Consider the following 17,516-nt stretch of genomic DNA (forward strand, 5'->3'; position numbering starts at 1 on the left):
GAGTCCCTGGTACTGCTGCCCAGAGAAGTTGTGGGTACCTCATTGCTGGATGGGGCCCTGGGCAGCTTGAGCTGGTGGGAGCCTCCAGTCCATTGCAGGAGTGGGGCTGGGGTTGCTTTGGGTCTATGATCTTCAAGGTATTTTCCAACCGAAGCCAATTGATGACCTTTAAAATTCCTTCCACCCCAAGATGTTCTATGGCTCTGGGATCCTTGAGAGCCCTTTTAACCCAACCATAACATGATTCAAAAAAATTGCTGTTGAATCACAAACATTCTGTAGAATCATAGAGTCATTAAGGTTGGAAAAGACAACAAACATCAAGTCCAACCATCAGGCCATTACCACCATGCTTGCTAACCAAGTTCCTCATTTCTGGTAATATTAGACATAACAGCTGCCCAACAAGACCAAGGTGGTAGTTTTTTGGACAGGATGTTCTGGAAGCAAGACGTATATATAAAAATGGGCTTCAAAAGGGATTAGAAAAATCAAACCTGATGGTCCAGATGTGGTCTGTGCTGTCAGAAATCAATGCAGTGCTGACTGCTGGAAGCTGAGAGGGTGTAGGAAGGGATGGATCGTATATGGATCCTAAATATCTGATACTGGCTGCTCTCACAGCAGGATTGCTGCATTAGAAGGGCCTTTGGCATGACCTCGTTTGTACAAAGAAACTCAAGCACACCATGCTTAGCTACCAATCACTCATTAAAAAGAATTATTAAACCATGTGACTGGGGAGAAGCACTTTATCTTAGCTAAATAGAGAGTTGCTGATGTGTTTCTAGTGGTGGTTAAGCTCTGGGCAAGGTAAAATCAGTCATGAAGGTGGAGCTGTAAAATCTGGAGAGATTTAGTGACAAAAAAATGAGTTTTATGCCCAGAACCGGAGTCAGGAGGGAGCAGAGTTGTGTGAGGGAACATCCTTGGATTGTCCAAAAGCTTTTTGTAAAGCCCAGACAAAGGGATGGATATTCTGGTAGGCAAGCTGTGAAAAAGCCAATGGAAGCAGCTTATTGCCACGTATTCCTCTTCAACTGTAGATTTCCCGTTCTGAATAACTTCAGCTGGCTGTGATAAGGATCCCTGCTTGCTGTGCTTGTTCCACTGACACGCAGTGCCTGGTGAAAATGGATCCTGCTGGAGCAAGTGAGGTTGGTTTGCCTTTCTCTAAATCTCTTCTCTCTTCTCCCGTGCAGTGAAGCAGCTGCCCACGCCGTAGCCACGCTGGCTGAAGCCACTCTTCAAGGTGGAGGGCAGATTGTCCTGTCTGGTGAAACCGCAGCAGCAGTGGGAGCACTCACTGGAGTCCAAGATGCCAATGGTAAGGCGACTGGAAAGCTGTTGCTTTGGTTTTGTTTTAATTTTGTTTTCGTTTTCTCTCTTAGCCATACTTTTTCCTCTCTGCTTTTCATATCAAGTTGTCCCTAGTGAAAGAGTTCTGTGGGTTATAACTTAAAAGCCTGGAGCTGAATGGTAGTGTTGACCTCTTGTTTGCTCCCTGTAGTGCTGGGGCTTCGCTCTCCTCTTCCTTCAAGGCTCTATGGGAGAAGATCGCTCCCTTTCTCTTTGCCCAGTGCCCAGAACTTGGTCAACACAGCTACTTAATGCTGTAGTAACCTCATCTCCAAAACACTTTGCTGTGGAGTGGCAGCAAAACTTCATTACCACCTCATATCCTTCATTTCTTGAGGCTTTTTTGCCTGCTTGGTGGCTGCTCTTAAAGCTTTTGTGCTTTGCTGGCAGATGTGTCATCCAGCAGCAGTCAGGTCGCTGCCTTTTGCTTTGTTTTCCATCTTGTCACCGCTGCTTAGTTCTAGGAAACCATGCAGTGTCTGTAATGTTTCTTGCTTCTTATCTCAATATCACTTCAGCTAAGTCTGGCGACTTCTATAGTGATCCACTACCAGCTCAGCGCGAATGAAATGGAGATGACTTTGGAACACACTGATGGTGTCAATGTTGGTCATTATCCACCTCCTGTATCTCTTTTAACCCAACTTTCTTAGTTCAGAGTTGAAAACTGTGGGTTATTCTGGTGGAATAGAAGGAGGAGCATCATGGGTTATTTGATGGAGTAAAAGGAGGAGCAGCAAAATAAGGATGAGAAGGGTGAAGTTGACCAGATGGCCTTTGAACTCAACTTCCAACTCAAATGATTCTGTGATTGTAAGTTGTAAGGGAACGTTGCCTTGAGGTTATTTGGGCTCTAGTTGTCCAATTGTGCAGCCAGGTGGCTCCTTGCTTCATTGCTTTGCATTCTAAGCAGATGTTTTCCTCCATGAGATCTCAAGTTGGCTCCCATCATAATCCTCATCATGTGAGGTACGTGCTCACTGCAAAACATCAACATTTAGCTGAGGAAAGGAGGCCAGGGTGTAACTCACTGTGTTTAGTTTGATGCCTCTTGCTGTTCAGTCAGCCAGCCTGAAGAGGGAGCAGAAATGAAGGGAAAACTCATTCCCAGGAGCAGGGAATGCATTGGATACTGAGAAGGAAGAGTGGAGCTGTGCTGTATTACACTTTGCCATCAATGGAGCACGATGGGCGGAGGTGATGTGTCTGTATAGGAAGAAGAAATACCCCTGGATGCTCAGCCCTAGCAGCTAACCAGATTTGTACAAGCATGTTATGGTCCTTGAACGATCTGCATTCCAACTCCCTTTGGTTGGCTTTTAAAACACGTTCAATCCAGGATTCCTCTGGATGCTTCCCCCTAAACCTGAGTCACTCACCAGCGTTAATACCACTTTAATGCAAGCTGGGTTGGATGGTTTTTTTTTTTGCCTTTTATTTTATTTTTTTTCTAACAGCACTGTTGGAAATCAGATGGGATTTAGAATGCATTAAGGGAAGAGGCTGCAGCTTTCCCTGTGCCCGCAGCCCCACTCCCTCCTCCTTCGATCTGCTCTCCTCCCCAGCAGCATTAAGGGGATGCTCTGTGGGCACAGAGGCCCTGGAAGCGCCGTGCTGGTGGGCTCATCACCTCATCAGCTCATGTATCTCCCTTAGGGATGGAGGAGATGTTGGGTATCTGTTCCTCTGTCTCAAGCTGGGGGTGGAGAGCAGATGCATATCCCGCGGCGCTGAGGATTTTGCTGCCCCAAAGCTTTGGGTGTGAGGGTGAGCATCATCCTGGGCACCTCCACTTGGCTGTGTGATGCAGTGGGGACCAACAAGGAGATGAGGAGGAGGGATTTGATTCAATCAGTTGCAGGAAGGAGATGGGGATGTGACTCCTAGAGCCGTGGTGGAATGAACCAGCAAATAGCCCTGCTTGCTGCTGCTGGCAGGGTCTTCATTTGCCAACGCTTTCAATTAATGCATCTCCCTGAGAGTGGGGAGTGCTCTCACCTTTCTGTAGGCTCTTTTTGGGGGGATTCTCATCCCTCAACTATAAGTTTTTCCCCATCTTATCAATAAGGAAACTGAGGCATTGGTTGAATACGTTTGGTTGCAGTCAGGTAAGGTGCTGCTCCTGATTTTAGCCTCTAGACTTAATTACTCTCTAATTTGTTTTATTCCATCTTAGTATATCTTCCTCATTCACCTGCTGGCTCACAATATTAAGTGACCCAAAATGTACCTGTCTCGGAGTCAGGATGCTGGGAGGGATGACTGCATTCTTTGAGCTGAGGATGTTTGCATTGAAAGCAAAGCATTAAAACAACGTAATATCCAAAACAGGTGAATGGGGCTGCAGCAGAAGCTGCCTGCATATTGGAATCGCTCTGCTGAGAGGGAACTGTGCACTCTGGGTGCTTTCAGGGTGTGCTGGGGAAGGAAACCTGATCGGCCCTGGGAGGAGAGCAGACAGAGCCGTCCCCATACTGCAGCCTTTTGTTCAGGATCGATCCGAGCTGAGGTCTGAAAGCTGCTTTGGCTGCAGCATTCCTGATGTCATGCTTCAATATTGATGAAGCTCTGCCCACGTGGGGCTGTGCCACCCCATAAATATAACACCAAGCAGAATCCCTGCCCCAAGGAAGTCAGTGGAACAGCCTCAGTGCGTGGGGTTAACTCTGTTTTGGTGCCATGTACCCCTTTTTGGACACTCTGAGATGAGAGGAGTGTTGTGCTCCAAGCTCCTTTCTCCTTCTCACCCCAAAATTCACCCCCATTTCTCCATAGGGAGATGTGCTTATGTTGGGGGTGAGCCAGGATTATCGTGTTGTGATGAAAGCACACGGAGAGCATTAGGGCTGTGACATCAGCAGTGGGGATTAGCAAGCTCCAAGCAGAAGGAGGGCGTCAGGGCGGGAGCATACCTTGCAATTAGCGTGGGGTAAATGATCCCATAGCAGCATTTAGGGTGACAGGACCTTGCTGCACGGAGCTGGTGATTCCTGCAGCACATTCAATAGCTGGAAGGCTGCTGGCAGCAGTGGGTGCCAGGTGCAAAGCTGTCCCCACCTTCAGCTGAAGGGCAGATGGGAGATGGGAAACCCTCTGCAAAGGGCCCTCTGGGTTAGGTGGTGCAGGAAGGCAGAGGAAGATGCGTGGGGTATAGCCAAGCACTGCGTGTTCTTGTTTGGGATATCCTTGCTTTGGGATGCCTGGGGATAGGGAGGTGCCTCATACTGACCCTTTTAGTGTGAGAAAAAGGATGGGCAGAGGCTGATCTGTTGCAAATGTCAATCTCCTTTGAATCAATAATAAACAAATTTTCCTGTTAGATTTTCTCCTTTTCAAGGAAAGTGGATCCAAATGAGCAATAACGTTGGCAAAGTGCCGCTGAATGGACTTGAAGGAGAGGGCTGAGCTCTTTGCAGCACCTTCCTGGTGAGAGCAGATGTATATTTTCCAATGAATTTCACCACAGTCTGAAGGAGAAAGGAGGGAGTGCAGTTTTGCAGATGGCAGCCAGCAGAGGAATGGTGTCACTGGGAGCTGGATGGGTGAATTCCTGAGCAGAGATAAGGAGAAGTGCTTCCCAGGGGACAAATTCCTTTGCACAAACAAATTACGGTCCTAGTTAAATCCATTGCCATAAGCATCACCACCAGCAGGTTTATCCTCTGCCAAACCCACACAGGTCTCTGTTTGCTTGGAGCCCCCCCAGATCATTGGGACCCGCTGCCTTTGGCACAGCTTAAACCCACCATGGTGGCCCTGCTGCATTCTGCTGCTGTCCTGCCTCTCTCCTGGGCCCTAATCTTTGCCGTGTGACGTGGGGCTTTGCTTGGACATCTCAGCTGACGATTAGGATTTGTCTGCCCACCAACCAGGGATAAAAATAGTGGCTCAGACGTCTCCCTCTTGTGCTGTGATCAATGCTTCTCCTACCAGCCAGGTTCTCCTACACCAACGTAGGGACCTGGGCTGCTCCCAGCACACGTTTGGTCCCATTTGTCTGAGTTGGAGGCCACGCTGCTGCCTTTGGGGCATTCCTTGGCTTATTGTCACCATGGTCAGGGCATATAATAGTGATTTTTGGGTGCAGTTTGTCTCCTTGAGCAGGGATACTCCTATCGTTTGATATCTGGGGAGAAGATGTTTTTATAAGGTGGGCGCTGGTGAAGTGCTTTGGTTCTCCTCTTGGCAAAGAGAGGCGTGCAAACAAAAGCTGTTTTGGGTTTTGTGGGTCCTTTTTGCTGTTGCTTTCTTCATTTCCTTGTCCCTTAGTGGGCAGTATTGGTGGTAAGTGGGCAGTTGGACTTGGATGATCTTGGAGGTCTTTTCCAGCAGTAATGTCTCTGGTATGGGTATGGTGAGGTTGATTTGATGGTTGGACTGGATGCTCTTTTCCATCTGTAATGATTCTGTGATTCCTTTGCACAAATCTCATGTGAAATCTGATTTTTTATTTTTAGCTCCAAAAGACATTTGAGCTCATTAAGGAGACACAAGGAAATCTTTGGCCTTACCTGTTGCTATCCCTAAAAGATACCCCAACTCATTCCCTCTGGGGAAAGCCAACTTTGTTAGAGGCAGAGATCTACTGCCAAGTCCTTTACTATTGGGTAGCATTGAACATTTCTTTGCCCCCCGTTGGTTTCAATGAGCTCCCATGCTGCCAATGAACCTGACCCCCATCTCCCAGTGCCTCAATGACCTTCCAGCAGCCCCAGCACTTCTCAGCTCCCCTCCCCTGGTGAGTTCTGACATCCATCCCTGCTATCAGCAGTTGGGACTTACAGGCTCCCCAGCTGTCACTGCCCTGCTTTAAGCACAGGCCATTTACCTTCCACGTGTCCTGAATTAGAGGAAATGGACAGGAGGGCTGGGCCTGTTTAAAAATTAAAGCTGATTACAAGGCATTAACATTACATTTAAAGAAATAGACAGCAGCCCTCCTCTTCGGGCATGGTTGCAATATGTTCCCTTTTGTTCTGGGCTTGGAGAGGAAACAGGGCTGCTATTGACTCTGAGCTGAGCAGGGCTTCTTTAGCTTCTCTTCTCAAATTTACAGCTGTTTGATGCCTTCTGCAGCCTTTAAAGCAGTTCAGCTCTTGCACTTCCTTCCCAGCTTTGTGCGTGTAGCAGAAAGCTGAAACTCTCTGCTCCTATTGAATTCTTATTGGAAAATTCAGATTAGGTGATGCTGTCCATCCATCTGCCTTCTGAATGTGACATTTGGATGCTCTTATTTGGGGGATCCCATGCATGTGTTCACCCTAGTGCCAAAATGGAGCCTTCCTGGACCAACTGGGAAGAAAACTTTATCCTTTCTTTTTATTTATTTTGAGGTTTTTTGGTGTTCATGCAAGAGTTGGAGAGCATGAGTTTGTATTTGGATGGGAAAGGAAAGGCAAGCAGTGCACTTAGCCTGTTTCCCTAAATATGTCTTGAGTCTGGATAGACAAACATTTCCTGCTTGGTTTGCCACTCTTCCCAGTGCAGGACCTGGGATGTAAAGTGCTGGAATGGGCGGTGAAGGAGCTCTGCACCTCCTCAGCACTGTGCTACTTTATTTATAGCTCTTGCCCTAAAGGAAAGGGCACGGATGGAGGCAGAACAGCAGCTCTGCGGTGCTGCCTGCTCCTCCTGACCCTTAGCAGATGTCAGTGAGTCATTGTTCCATGCATCCTTCTCCATGCCCAGCCTCAACCAGAGGCTCTGTGGGCAGAGCATGATCTCCATGGGGTTATTGCTGCGTTCTCAAACCAGAGCATGGCACCAGGGGAAAGACCACGTGCTGCAATCCCACTTGAGATCCCACCTTTCACCCTTCCTGGAGCAGAGCAATGGCTCATACATTATCCATTGGATATTTTGCATTCTGATCCCAGCTGACCCTGCAGGTTGGGATGAGCAGTGGGTGATGATGCAGAGCACCTTGAACATCTCTCAGTGCAGATTTCAGCTTGCATCCCGCTTGGAGCAGCATTCCCTCATCCCCCATCCACATAGTGACAGGTGAGCGCATTGCCTGTGGCCACGTTGCCAGTTTTCCCCCCTGTAGCAGCCCATTGCTACCCCCACACTATTTATGGGTCTGGGGGAGTGAGTGAGCACTGAGATTACACTGCATCAGGGCAGATGGAAAGGGGCTCCTAATCCCCCCCCCCCCTCACCCCTGCGTCACTGTAATCTGCTGTTTCATGGCAGCAGGGCTCAGTCCTCGCCTTGCTGGCAGGTAGCCCCATGGCTAAGAGGTTAAGGCACCCTTCCCTGCTGGACTTTGGGGTCTGAGTGGATAAATGGAGGCTCGCCTGACTCCAGGGCAGCACTGAGCTCCAGGGTTTAATGTCTGTCAACGGGCATAGGGTGCAACCTGATCCAAATGGGAAGCTGGCTGACATCCCAGCAAGCTGTCGTAACAGTGCAAGGCATCTTATGAAATGATGTGGGGGTTTGTGAGCCTCCCCCCACCACTGAGCATCCCACTGCAAGGAGCAGTACCCCATAAGCTATACCACAAAGCTGTGGTTTTCCCAAGCACGGCTCTACTGAGCACATCAAAGCATGGTTTGTGGGTCTATTTGCTTATGAATTCAATAGGTTTGTGCATTACAGCAAAGTTTCTTCCCTGTTCTATTTCTGAGCATGTCTGAAGGATCGTTTCGCGGCCATATTTATCCTCTCCGTCGGTTCTGCATAGCAGGGACTTGTTGCAAAGCCTAAAAGCACAGCCCCATCTGTCTCATGCCTCTGGGGCATAGTAAAGAGCCCCATCCTGAGCTGCTCTATCACAGCCATGTGCTCATTGCCCACCAGCCCTGCCAGTGGCAGGATGATGGAGATGGAGGGTTTTAATTCACGTCCCCAAGAGGCTGCACTGGAGACCTTCAGACTTCTGTTTTTCCAGATATTTCTGTGTTGTTTATTGTCTGAGTGAAACCCATTCCTTGGCTGTGCTGTTCTGGCTTTTTGGGGTTGGAAGGCTGTTTTCTTGCTGCTCCTTTGAGGAAGGATTCACTTATTTCTGCTTTGAGGTGGCCGTGGGGTGGCGTGAAAGGTTGGCTGGCAGCACTTTGGGTGGTGTTTCCCAAAGGATTAATGGTATGCACAAGAAAGAGGTAAAGCTATCTCTATAGGGAACCTATAGGGCAGAACCATTCCTCTTTGCCCTCTGAGCAGAAGGGAATGCCATGCTTTCCACCTGCAGTTCCCTTGGGAAGTGAATCGAGGGCGGTGCATTGTCCCCGGCGGCCCCCGTCTCCCAGTGACCTTCTCAGCTCCCGAAGACAGCTTGGCTTTGCTGTAAAGCAGCTCATGTGACAGCAGTAATCCACAGCTCGTCAACAGCTGGGCAGGAAGATTGCAGGGAATCGCCCTATTTTCCTGCACTGCAGCCCTGTGCCAGAGCAGGATGGTGACTTCTGGGCTCCATGTATGTACTCACAGCATTGCAAAGCTTTCCAGGAGCACACGTGCTTCTGTGAGTCAAGGTGAAGCTGCAAAACAAGTTCCAAGACAGGAGAAAAAAAACCAAAACAACACTTTGGTCTGACATGACTTCCTACAAATCTTTTCCAAAGATGGGGTTGAAGTTGTTCCTCCCACCCCCGTTATATCCTTGGGTTGTATTTATTCTCTACTGTGTATAGATTTCTTTCTGTCTTATGTTTTCTGGTGGTTTACATGGGACCCTTCTGTGCTCTGGGGGGAGGACAGCAGTAGACCCATGGCTGTTGGTCTGTGGTTGACTCTTTGCGTCTTTGGAGAAGACGGCCTCTAAAAAGGCAGAGAATTTGGCTTAAAGTGAATTGTGGTGTTATTTGTTGCTCACGGATCATAGCAAAGCTTCATTCTTTGTGTTTTTTCCTTCTTGATGTCAGCAATTTACCTAAATTTCTCCACAAAGGAGAGGTGCTCTGATCAGGTCAGGAGCGTTGTCCCCACATCATCCCTGTTGGTTTCTCCACCAGAAACCACCACCAGTGCCTTTGTGGCGTCGATATGTTGTCCACCAGGACACGGCCTGAGACAATCCCTCATTTCATGTCAGCCCTCAGAAATGGCCATCTGTTCCCACTGCCCTGTGGTAGCTTTGAAGGAGAGCCTTCAGCAGTGAAAGGCTCTCTTCTATTCCCCTGAGCTGCCTCATCTCTTCCCTTCAAAAAGGAAAAAAGAAAGCTCTGTGCTCCTGAGCATTAGGGGGCTCTAATTGGTGTGTGCGTGATAGGGCTGTTGCATTTAAAAGGTGAACGTGGAGCTAATGGAAGCAGTTTTATTGCTGGTGTAAATATAGCATGCTCGACCCCTTTGAAGTCATTGGGATCAGCAGACAGAGGTGTTCATATTCAGTTCTGCAGCATTCAGATCCAACCTGCTGGATGCTTCCTATTGCTCTGACCCCAGGTATGTGATCGTATCCTTGGTTAAATCTTCTTGGAGGACTTTTGTATGGTTTTAGTGCAAAAAAATAAGAGTCTAGGTCAATTTTTCTAAACAGGAGCTAAGTGTGGAGAGATTTGAAGGCTGCAAATTAGTGGTCATATGTGTGGGTTAATGGTTGGACTGGATGATCCTATTGGTCTTTCCAACCTTAATGAGTCTGTGATTGATTCTGTGCAATGAACAAGGATTGGACTTTGCAGGTTCTCCAGCCACCTCCTCCTGCTCTCACTCATTTTGCCTTTCCTGGGAGCTGAGATCAATGGACAGACCATTGTGCTTGGTTCAGCGGGTCCCATCACACCCAGGTTTGCAGCAGGGATGCTTTTGCGGGTCCATTTTGTCTCCAGAACCCATCGTTTTGATCCCATTCGTTGGCCATGAATGTGCACTCTGTTGCAGCAGTGAGGTTCCTGCTGAACGAGTCAGCAAAGCGCTGGGAAAATGGTTTTTAGCTGAAGCCAGAGCCTATCTGGTTACATATCACCTTACTGCAGAACAATAGCTGCTTTATACTCCCATGTGCTAAATGCTCTGTAGTGTATGCTAATGTCCGTGTTCACGTGTGATCTATGGGGCGGCGTGCTAACTTGGGAAACTCATTTAGATCCCAGCCCCTTGTAGCCCTAAAATCACACCGAGCTCCTTTTGGAGACCAATGAAGACTCAATGAATCTTCTCACCGCGTGCTCTGGGGACACATAGAAACGCCTCTTTGGCAGCCACTTCTCTTTCATTTCACATCCCTGGTTAGTGGAGAGCATTCTTGGAGGTGGCTGGAGCTTCCCCAGAATGGATTTTCTCCATTCTGTGTTTCTTTTTGGACCTCTCTGGTCCAATTAAGCCATTCATCTCAACGTTTGCCAACTGCACTACAAATACCTGCGAGTATCTCGCTGTGCCTCCCATGTCTGCACATAATATCCTGTATAGAGTCAGAAATATTCAAGTTAGTGTGCTTAATATTGGAGTATTACTTACACGTGGATAATGAATTAAATGTAGGCTGCAAGTGTTTTCCCTACCCAATGCCCCCCATAACTGTAGCATGTATTCAGCCTTTTACACTTGCATTTCATTGTCAGGCATCCTAGCAGCAGACTATTCAGGCTACAAGTGGAGCCTAGCAGAGAGTTTATCAGGTGAGTGGCTTTTCCTGCTGGTAGTTGTGGAATACTGGGACCTGGTTATCACTAGCGTGGCCAACACAGTTGGTTTTGGTTCCTGACACTTGTTTCTTATGGGGCAAAAGGGCTTTTTTTCTTTTTTTTCTTTTTTTTTTTTTTTGTTGCTTTTTATTTTCTTTCAAGGGGAAGACGCTAGGCTTTGGGTATAGGTTGGGGTTGGAGCATTGGGCTGGAGATGCCATGGGGTGGGTTCATATCCCATACCCCATCCCATGGACCATACACAAGCCAACCTCCCTTATAACCGTTACTTAATTAAATAATTAGTGAGGAGGGCCGCTTTAACAGCGCTCAAACAATCACAGATGGGGGCATTGGGGGTGTTGTGATCTTTGGATTTGTAAAATTCATCTTTTTAAAGGTCACGGACTCAAGGCAGAGCTAAAGCAGCAGTGGAAAGGGAAGAAAACCCCACAGCCTCGCTTTCGGCACCCATCAGTATTAAGAAACCATGGGCTAAAGGTGGTAGCAGAGACCTAAGTGCAGAAGTAGGTGCAGCACACGGCAGAGGAAGGCAGACATGAGAGAGCGCCCATGGATGCTTTGCTGGTGCAGCCTCTTGGACTCTGGATGTGCCTTTCTTTCTGTATGCAACTGACTTCCCCTTACTGATGATTTTCAAAGATGTTGCCAGAATTTGTTAGAATATGTGCTTCAAAAAAGGGAAAAAAAACCAACAACAAAAAAAAACCAACAAAAAAAGGAAGTTTTTCAGTTCAGATGACTTCTGAAATGGATTTTAGTCTTTCAGGTTGCAGTAATACAACATTTTATCACTTTTAGATGATAATTCTCATAGTAGCCTTTAATAAAACCTTATAGAAAATACAGGATGGAGGCTGTTTTAAGAGTAAGAGTCACTCTCTATGTACATTTCAATATCCTGAGTTGGGAAGGACGCATCGAGTCCAACATTTGTCCCACTGGAAGAGCCCATGTGGGTGTTAAACACATAGCAGGCAAGTTAGCAAAGCTTTTATGGCAAAACAGAATAGGGATCCCATATGGTGATTGCTACGCTGCCTGCCTCTCCTACCATGAATTTAATGTGAGATGCTTTGTAGGAAGAACAGGTTTAATTTATCTGTCAATGTTTCCTGTCTGTGGTTTCTGGGAAGCTTCGCACTGGTAGCACACGGGTGACACAGCTCAAAAGATGCTCCTCTCTTCCATATCAACAGAAACAAAGCCCAGAAGGAGTGAATTCCAGGTGGAGCAGCATTAGGGGTTCCTGTACTTTCTCTATTTTTACCTCTGTTTCCTCTCTCTGATTGACCATGATAGACAGCTAATCTTATCAGGTGTGCCCTTCACTCCACAGCAAAGCCAGCTGATCAAGGAAGCTTAGAAGCGTTATTCGTTAAGCTTTCGTCTGTGGAACATGGTAAAAAAGACTTCCCCTGCACAGGTAGATGCATGGCATGCTCAGCTTCCTCCTCGCGTCTTTCTCACCTCTCCTCCCTACCAGGTTGCCTTGGTTTTAGCATGGCTCACTCTGGGGACCCAGTACTGGTGTGTGTAGGAACAGCTTTATTCTTCCCACGTCCTGCTATCAAGCTCAGAAATCACTACCAAGGGGAGGAGGAGAGGCAGGTCACCTTATGTAGGGCATAAGGGTTGAAGGCATGAGGTTAATCTGTTGGGACACTGGGTTGCTGCCTTGTTTTCTTTCCCAGCATCCTTCCCCCCTCACATTTATTCTACTTTTTAAAACAATTTTGATTTAAAAAAAGAAAAAGGGGGGTGGTGGGGGTGGAAATAGGAGTTATCCATTCCATCAACATACAGATGGAATGGCAGAGCCAACATTTTGGATGGGAGACCCAACGTTTCAAGGGAGCAGAATAGGAGTTTTCCACTCCCCATCCATGGAATGGATGGGAGTGGAACGGATTCAATCAATTCCATCAGGTGGAATGAAAGACCCAACATTTCAGGTGAAACACTTCCAGCGTTAAAAAAGAACAGTCAGCTCTTCCTTTAGCTGTGGGTGATTGCAGGTGGAGGGCTTCAGGTGGGTCAGGAAAGGGCTGCACAGCCTGAGGTGTGTGGGGTGTGGTGATGAAGTACCATTGGTAGAGGAGGTATTGGTCACTATTCCTCACTCATAGCTGTGTCAGGGATGGGTTGGGCACTGGGTTGCCTCCTGGAGCCTTCCTCTTCCCATGGGTGTGCTGGAGCTCCAGAGGGGAGAATCCATGTGCACAGCTCTGTTCTTGTCTGAGTGTTGCTTAATGGGTTGGGGGTGGGATTCTTGTGAATCATCGGTCATTTTGCATGAAAGTATTACATCTTCAAACATACAACAACAATAAAAACCCAAGGTGAAAGCAAACAAACAAACCCAACCAACTAACCCAATACAAGCCAAATCATCGATCACTTTTAAAAAGAAAAAAAAAAACACACAAAAAAACCAAATCACCACCCAAACCCAACTTAAAAGCCCTGAATCATCTCCGAGTGCCCCGGCTCGTTGATTGGCAACTGAGAGTGGTGTCTTTTAACTCTTACCTTTGGGATGAGGACCAGGGTTGTGTGTTCTCTTGGGCTTTGTGTGAGAACTGAGTAACCCAGGTACCTCTGCAGAGTAGATCGCCTTCTCCTCTAGAGACAAGACCCAGGAATAAGGGAGGTGAAGCTGAAGGTATTCCAATTCTTGGTAAGATGGGACCCTACATGAAGAGAAGAAGCCTTAGCTGCCTCTGAAGGATATCCAGAGATGGAGGATTTGTTGTTTCCCCAGGCACATTGCTTTGGAGCTTCACAAACTTTATGTTTACTAGTTGCCTTTTTTCTCCTTTATTTTCCCTCAATATCCATGCTATCATGGATTATTGAATCGTTCTGTGATTCTGTGCTGCACCTCAAACCTGTATCTTACTCTTTCCTACTCTGGAGCAGATGGTCAGGTTGTTCTTTGCATCGCTTTTGTTGGTTTTATAGGCTGTTCTGCGTATGGAAAACAAGTTCTGCCATGTTTTTAGGCTGTGTATGGAGGCCAGGGTTTTCCTGGTGCTGTTTGAGTTTCTCTGTGCTGCCATTTTGTTTCTTGGAGATCCTCTTACAATGGAGTTCCATGCTTAAGTTTAAATGTGCACTCTGGTTGTTTTTGTGCTGAGCAGACAGTTTGTACCCATTTCCCCTCTGCTAAGTAGGAAGACTGAAGCCAAAGGTCTGTGGATGAGCTGGAGGTCAACAGACAAAGAACTAAAATGGAAGTTTTCATTCTTTTCAACACTGTTGGCCTGAGCTCTGTAAGGCTTTCAGAGCTCTGCCATTGGTCAGGTAGATTTGTGAGGCCTCTCACAGTGTTCAAATGAGTGTTTGGAAACAGCAACTTTCAGCGTTTATCCCTTTGGTGTCTGAGAGAACAGAGAAAGTTGTACCAACTTAACACATCCACTGTGTGGCATCTGCTTCATCTCAGTGCTGAGGATGCTTCTGGTGCCAGTAGATCCCCCAAGAGCAGCATTGGGTGCAACTGGCCATGGCTTTTGTCTTTTGCTGATCAGAAGTGGGCTTTAGATCCCGTGTTGGAAGAAGACATACAACACTGTGTTGAGATCTTGTCTTTTGGTGAGGTTATGTTGCCTAAGTTTGAAAATAACTTGATGATGTTGGACTGTCAGGGTCTCCAAGTTGAACGCTGATGTTTTGCCCCATGAAAGAAATCCAAAGGGCAATTTGTCAGCGCGTTGCATTTCAGTGCTGTGTCAGAATCCATGTCCCAAGTGCTGGAGTCAAACCATAGTTTCTCAGTTTGCCTTTTGCTCCCTCACAACCCTGAGGCTGCTTCCAGGATGCTGCAGATCAGCTCAGTTCAAGTTGATGCTGGCAAGGAAGATGATTCTGCACTTTGTGAAGGAAGAGGAGGTGGTTTCCTTTCCCAAGTGCAGGTTCAGCATGGTGGCAGTAGTCAAGAATGGGGCTGGTTCTTCTCTCTCAACAATCCAAAACTTCACTCGTGTGCTCTGTTTGAGCTCCAGGCAGAAAATGCTGCATGAGGTTGTGCTGTTTGTGCTCCCCATGGTGCAGAAGGATGCTCCAAAGCATCCATCAGAAGAGCCCATCTCTGGGAAGATAATATTGGACATTTAGCTTTGAGTGTTTGAGAGGTGCCCCGAGAACACACGTTCTTCGGTTTCTTCCACTCATTCTGCATGTTTGAGTATTGATCTGTGTGGTGGTCCAGCCCATCTGGTTGGCAGTGCCTTCCTTCTGCACTTGGTGTGATCTCAAAGAGGCACAAGAATGAGCAGAAACTGGCTTTGGTGTCCCCATTCCCTGAATACCAGCTATCCTGGATGGTCAGTCATCTCAACCTCCTACTCTCCTCCCCCAAAACCCCTTGAATGGTGGTTTAATGCAACCTCTTGCAATTCAGGATCAAAATGGTTGTTCTTATGCTGCTTGATCCCCTCTCCACGTCAGGTAAGGTGTCTGTATCAGCCACTGCATGATATTTGGCCTCAGAATTCTATGCCCAGAGCCTAACTCTCCCCCTTCTGCAAACCATAACCTCTTCTCTGCTGAACAAAGTGCAAAATCCTTGTCCTGGCAGGCTACAGGTAAGCAAAAGCGTGACCTGGGTGCTATCCAGAGCATCCTGCTGCGGGTAGAGATGTGCATCATCACTTCTGCCAAGTGGTGGTAGGAGATCCCTAATGGGCAGCTCCAGCCCGGCTGTGTCATCTCACTGCTCTGTGCGTTATCCATCACCTCTGCTGGCTCCTGTCCACAGGTAGGAGCAGCTCTGGGCTGCTGCGAGCCCAATTCCATCTCTCCACTGGGGCTTTAACACCCCAGCACAACTCAATTTTTTTGGAAGATATGCGTTTTCCAGAGTCTTGAAGGTGTTATATATATAAATATATATATATTTGTAGTTTTATTTTGTCTAATGGATTTCCTGTTTTTAATACAATTGAAAGGGTCTGAAATCCATGCTTTAGATTAACATATGCCAGCTAGATTAGGGCTAATCAGGGTGCAGGTCTGAGCAGATGCAGCACAGGGCCAATCCTAGACCTGATTACAGCATCTCAGTGGTTTAATCGCCTCTCTCCCAAGGGCGATCATCTCTGCTTTAATACACAGCAGACTTTCCAGCCCTCACCCTCTCCTCCTTTGGTTTGTCACTACTCCTGCCAGGAAGGCCACTGCGTCAGATGCTGAGACGATTTAGCTTAATGCCATGCAGAAAGGGAGCTGTGCGTCGCCGTCTCTCACGGAGACCTCCCCGCTCTTACCCGCAATGTATCCAAGTTGTAGTTAGCCTTGGTCAAACCTGGGCTGTCACAGGCTTGTCTTCCCCAAACAAAACCCACCTTTGGTTTTCCCATCTTGCCTTATGTTGGTAATGCCTGTCTTTTGCAACCGTCCTATTATGGCCAACTTAGGGAGGGATCATATTTTTAACGCTGGGTGCTCAGTGTTGTTGGTGACCCTCATCTTTGGGTTGGCCATGGGGAGTAGAGTCATCCCAAAGAGCTCCATCTCATCATCATTTTTTGTTATGCCTGTCATTAACGATGGCCTTATTATGGCCAACCCATGTTTAAACATCATGGAGGGATCAGCTTTTTAACATTGCTTTATGGTGACCCTCGTTTTGGGTTGGCTGTGGGGAGTAGACTCATCTTTGGTGAATTCCTTTGGGTCAACAGCCTGAATCACCCGAAAGGCTTAGTTGGGTCATTGGTCTGGAGCAGGGATTTTGAGTGCATCCCAGGCCACATCTCCCACTCTGTGCCAGAACCTGCTTAAACAGAACTGTGCTGAATGTCTCGAGGATCTTACTGGGGGTTGTCTTTGAGAGAGCTGAGCATGAGCTTTTGTTTCAATGCTTTGTAGCCTAAATCTCTATTAGAAAGCACCTCAGGAGCTTTGTGTTTCATCGCTTGTAGCTGTTGTTGTGCCATACATAAGGAAGGTGACTCCTCGTGTGGCTGTGAGCTGCATGAAAGTGTAGATCACCCTTTGGAGATGGGGCAGCCCTTTGGCTGAGGCATTGCAGAACGTCCCTATCCGTAGAGTGCCACGAGATCCCGAGAGCTGAGCTTGGCCGGGGTCACCCACCTGGGCAGAACGATTAACTCCTAAGCTTTCCTGTCTGTGCATCGAGTTATCTGGGGACACTGAGCTGCACTCTGCTGCCTCTTGTTATTAAATGAGTGCCCTTGGCAGGACAGAGGCCCCTGCCTGCTGCAGAAAACTGAACCAAAAGGGATCCTGCTGCCATTTTGGGAAAGCCTGGTCTGATCTCTTTGGATTTTAAGAGTTGTGCCCTCCTGTGCTGCCAGGGAGTTGGGGTTTCAATGCAAGGTTTTCCTTCTTGCAGTTTTTCTTTCTACCTCTGAGCATCTTCTCATCTCACAGAGTATGATGGGGTTGATTATGGGGCTTCTCTAATGTGTTTATAAGGGCTGAGCTCCATTAAGTCTGAATAATTACACGAGTGTGATGGTGTGGGTGTGATGCCATCTGTATGTCATGGGGTGGGAGATTGTCTTTTACCCTGTCATTTTCTTCCTTGCAACC

General features: G+C 47.5%; 1 protein-coding gene across 6 annotated transcripts in view; it reads left to right on the forward strand.

Annotated features, from left to right (window-relative positions):
* NRF1 (nuclear respiratory factor 1) overlaps positions 1-17,516 on the forward strand; it is a 45,305-nt gene that overhangs the window by 26,125 nt on the left and 1,664 nt on the right. For 3 of the 6 annotated variants that reach the window (XM_032447717.2, XM_015855854.3, XM_032447732.2), the window contains exons 10-12: positions 1,203-1,327; positions 10,872-10,928; positions 11,335-11,801. In XM_032447717.2, the coding sequence (XP_032303608.1) occupies positions 1,203-1,327; positions 10,872-10,928; positions 11,335-11,453 (301 nt within the window). In that variant the 3' untranslated portion in view covers positions 11,454-11,801. Of the gene's footprint in view, positions 1-1,202; positions 1,328-10,871; positions 10,929-11,334; positions 11,802-12,294; positions 12,382-17,516 lie in introns of those variants that run through there. The other 3 variants (XM_015856007.2, XM_015855926.3, XM_085511080.1) reach the window with 2 other exon arrangements.

Source organism: Coturnix japonica, chromosome 1 (assembly GCF_054131305.1).
Source record: "Coturnix japonica strain WE chromosome 1, WE-NBRP24, whole genome shotgun sequence".
NCBI lineage: Eukaryota > Metazoa > Chordata > Aves > Galliformes > Phasianidae > Coturnix > Coturnix japonica.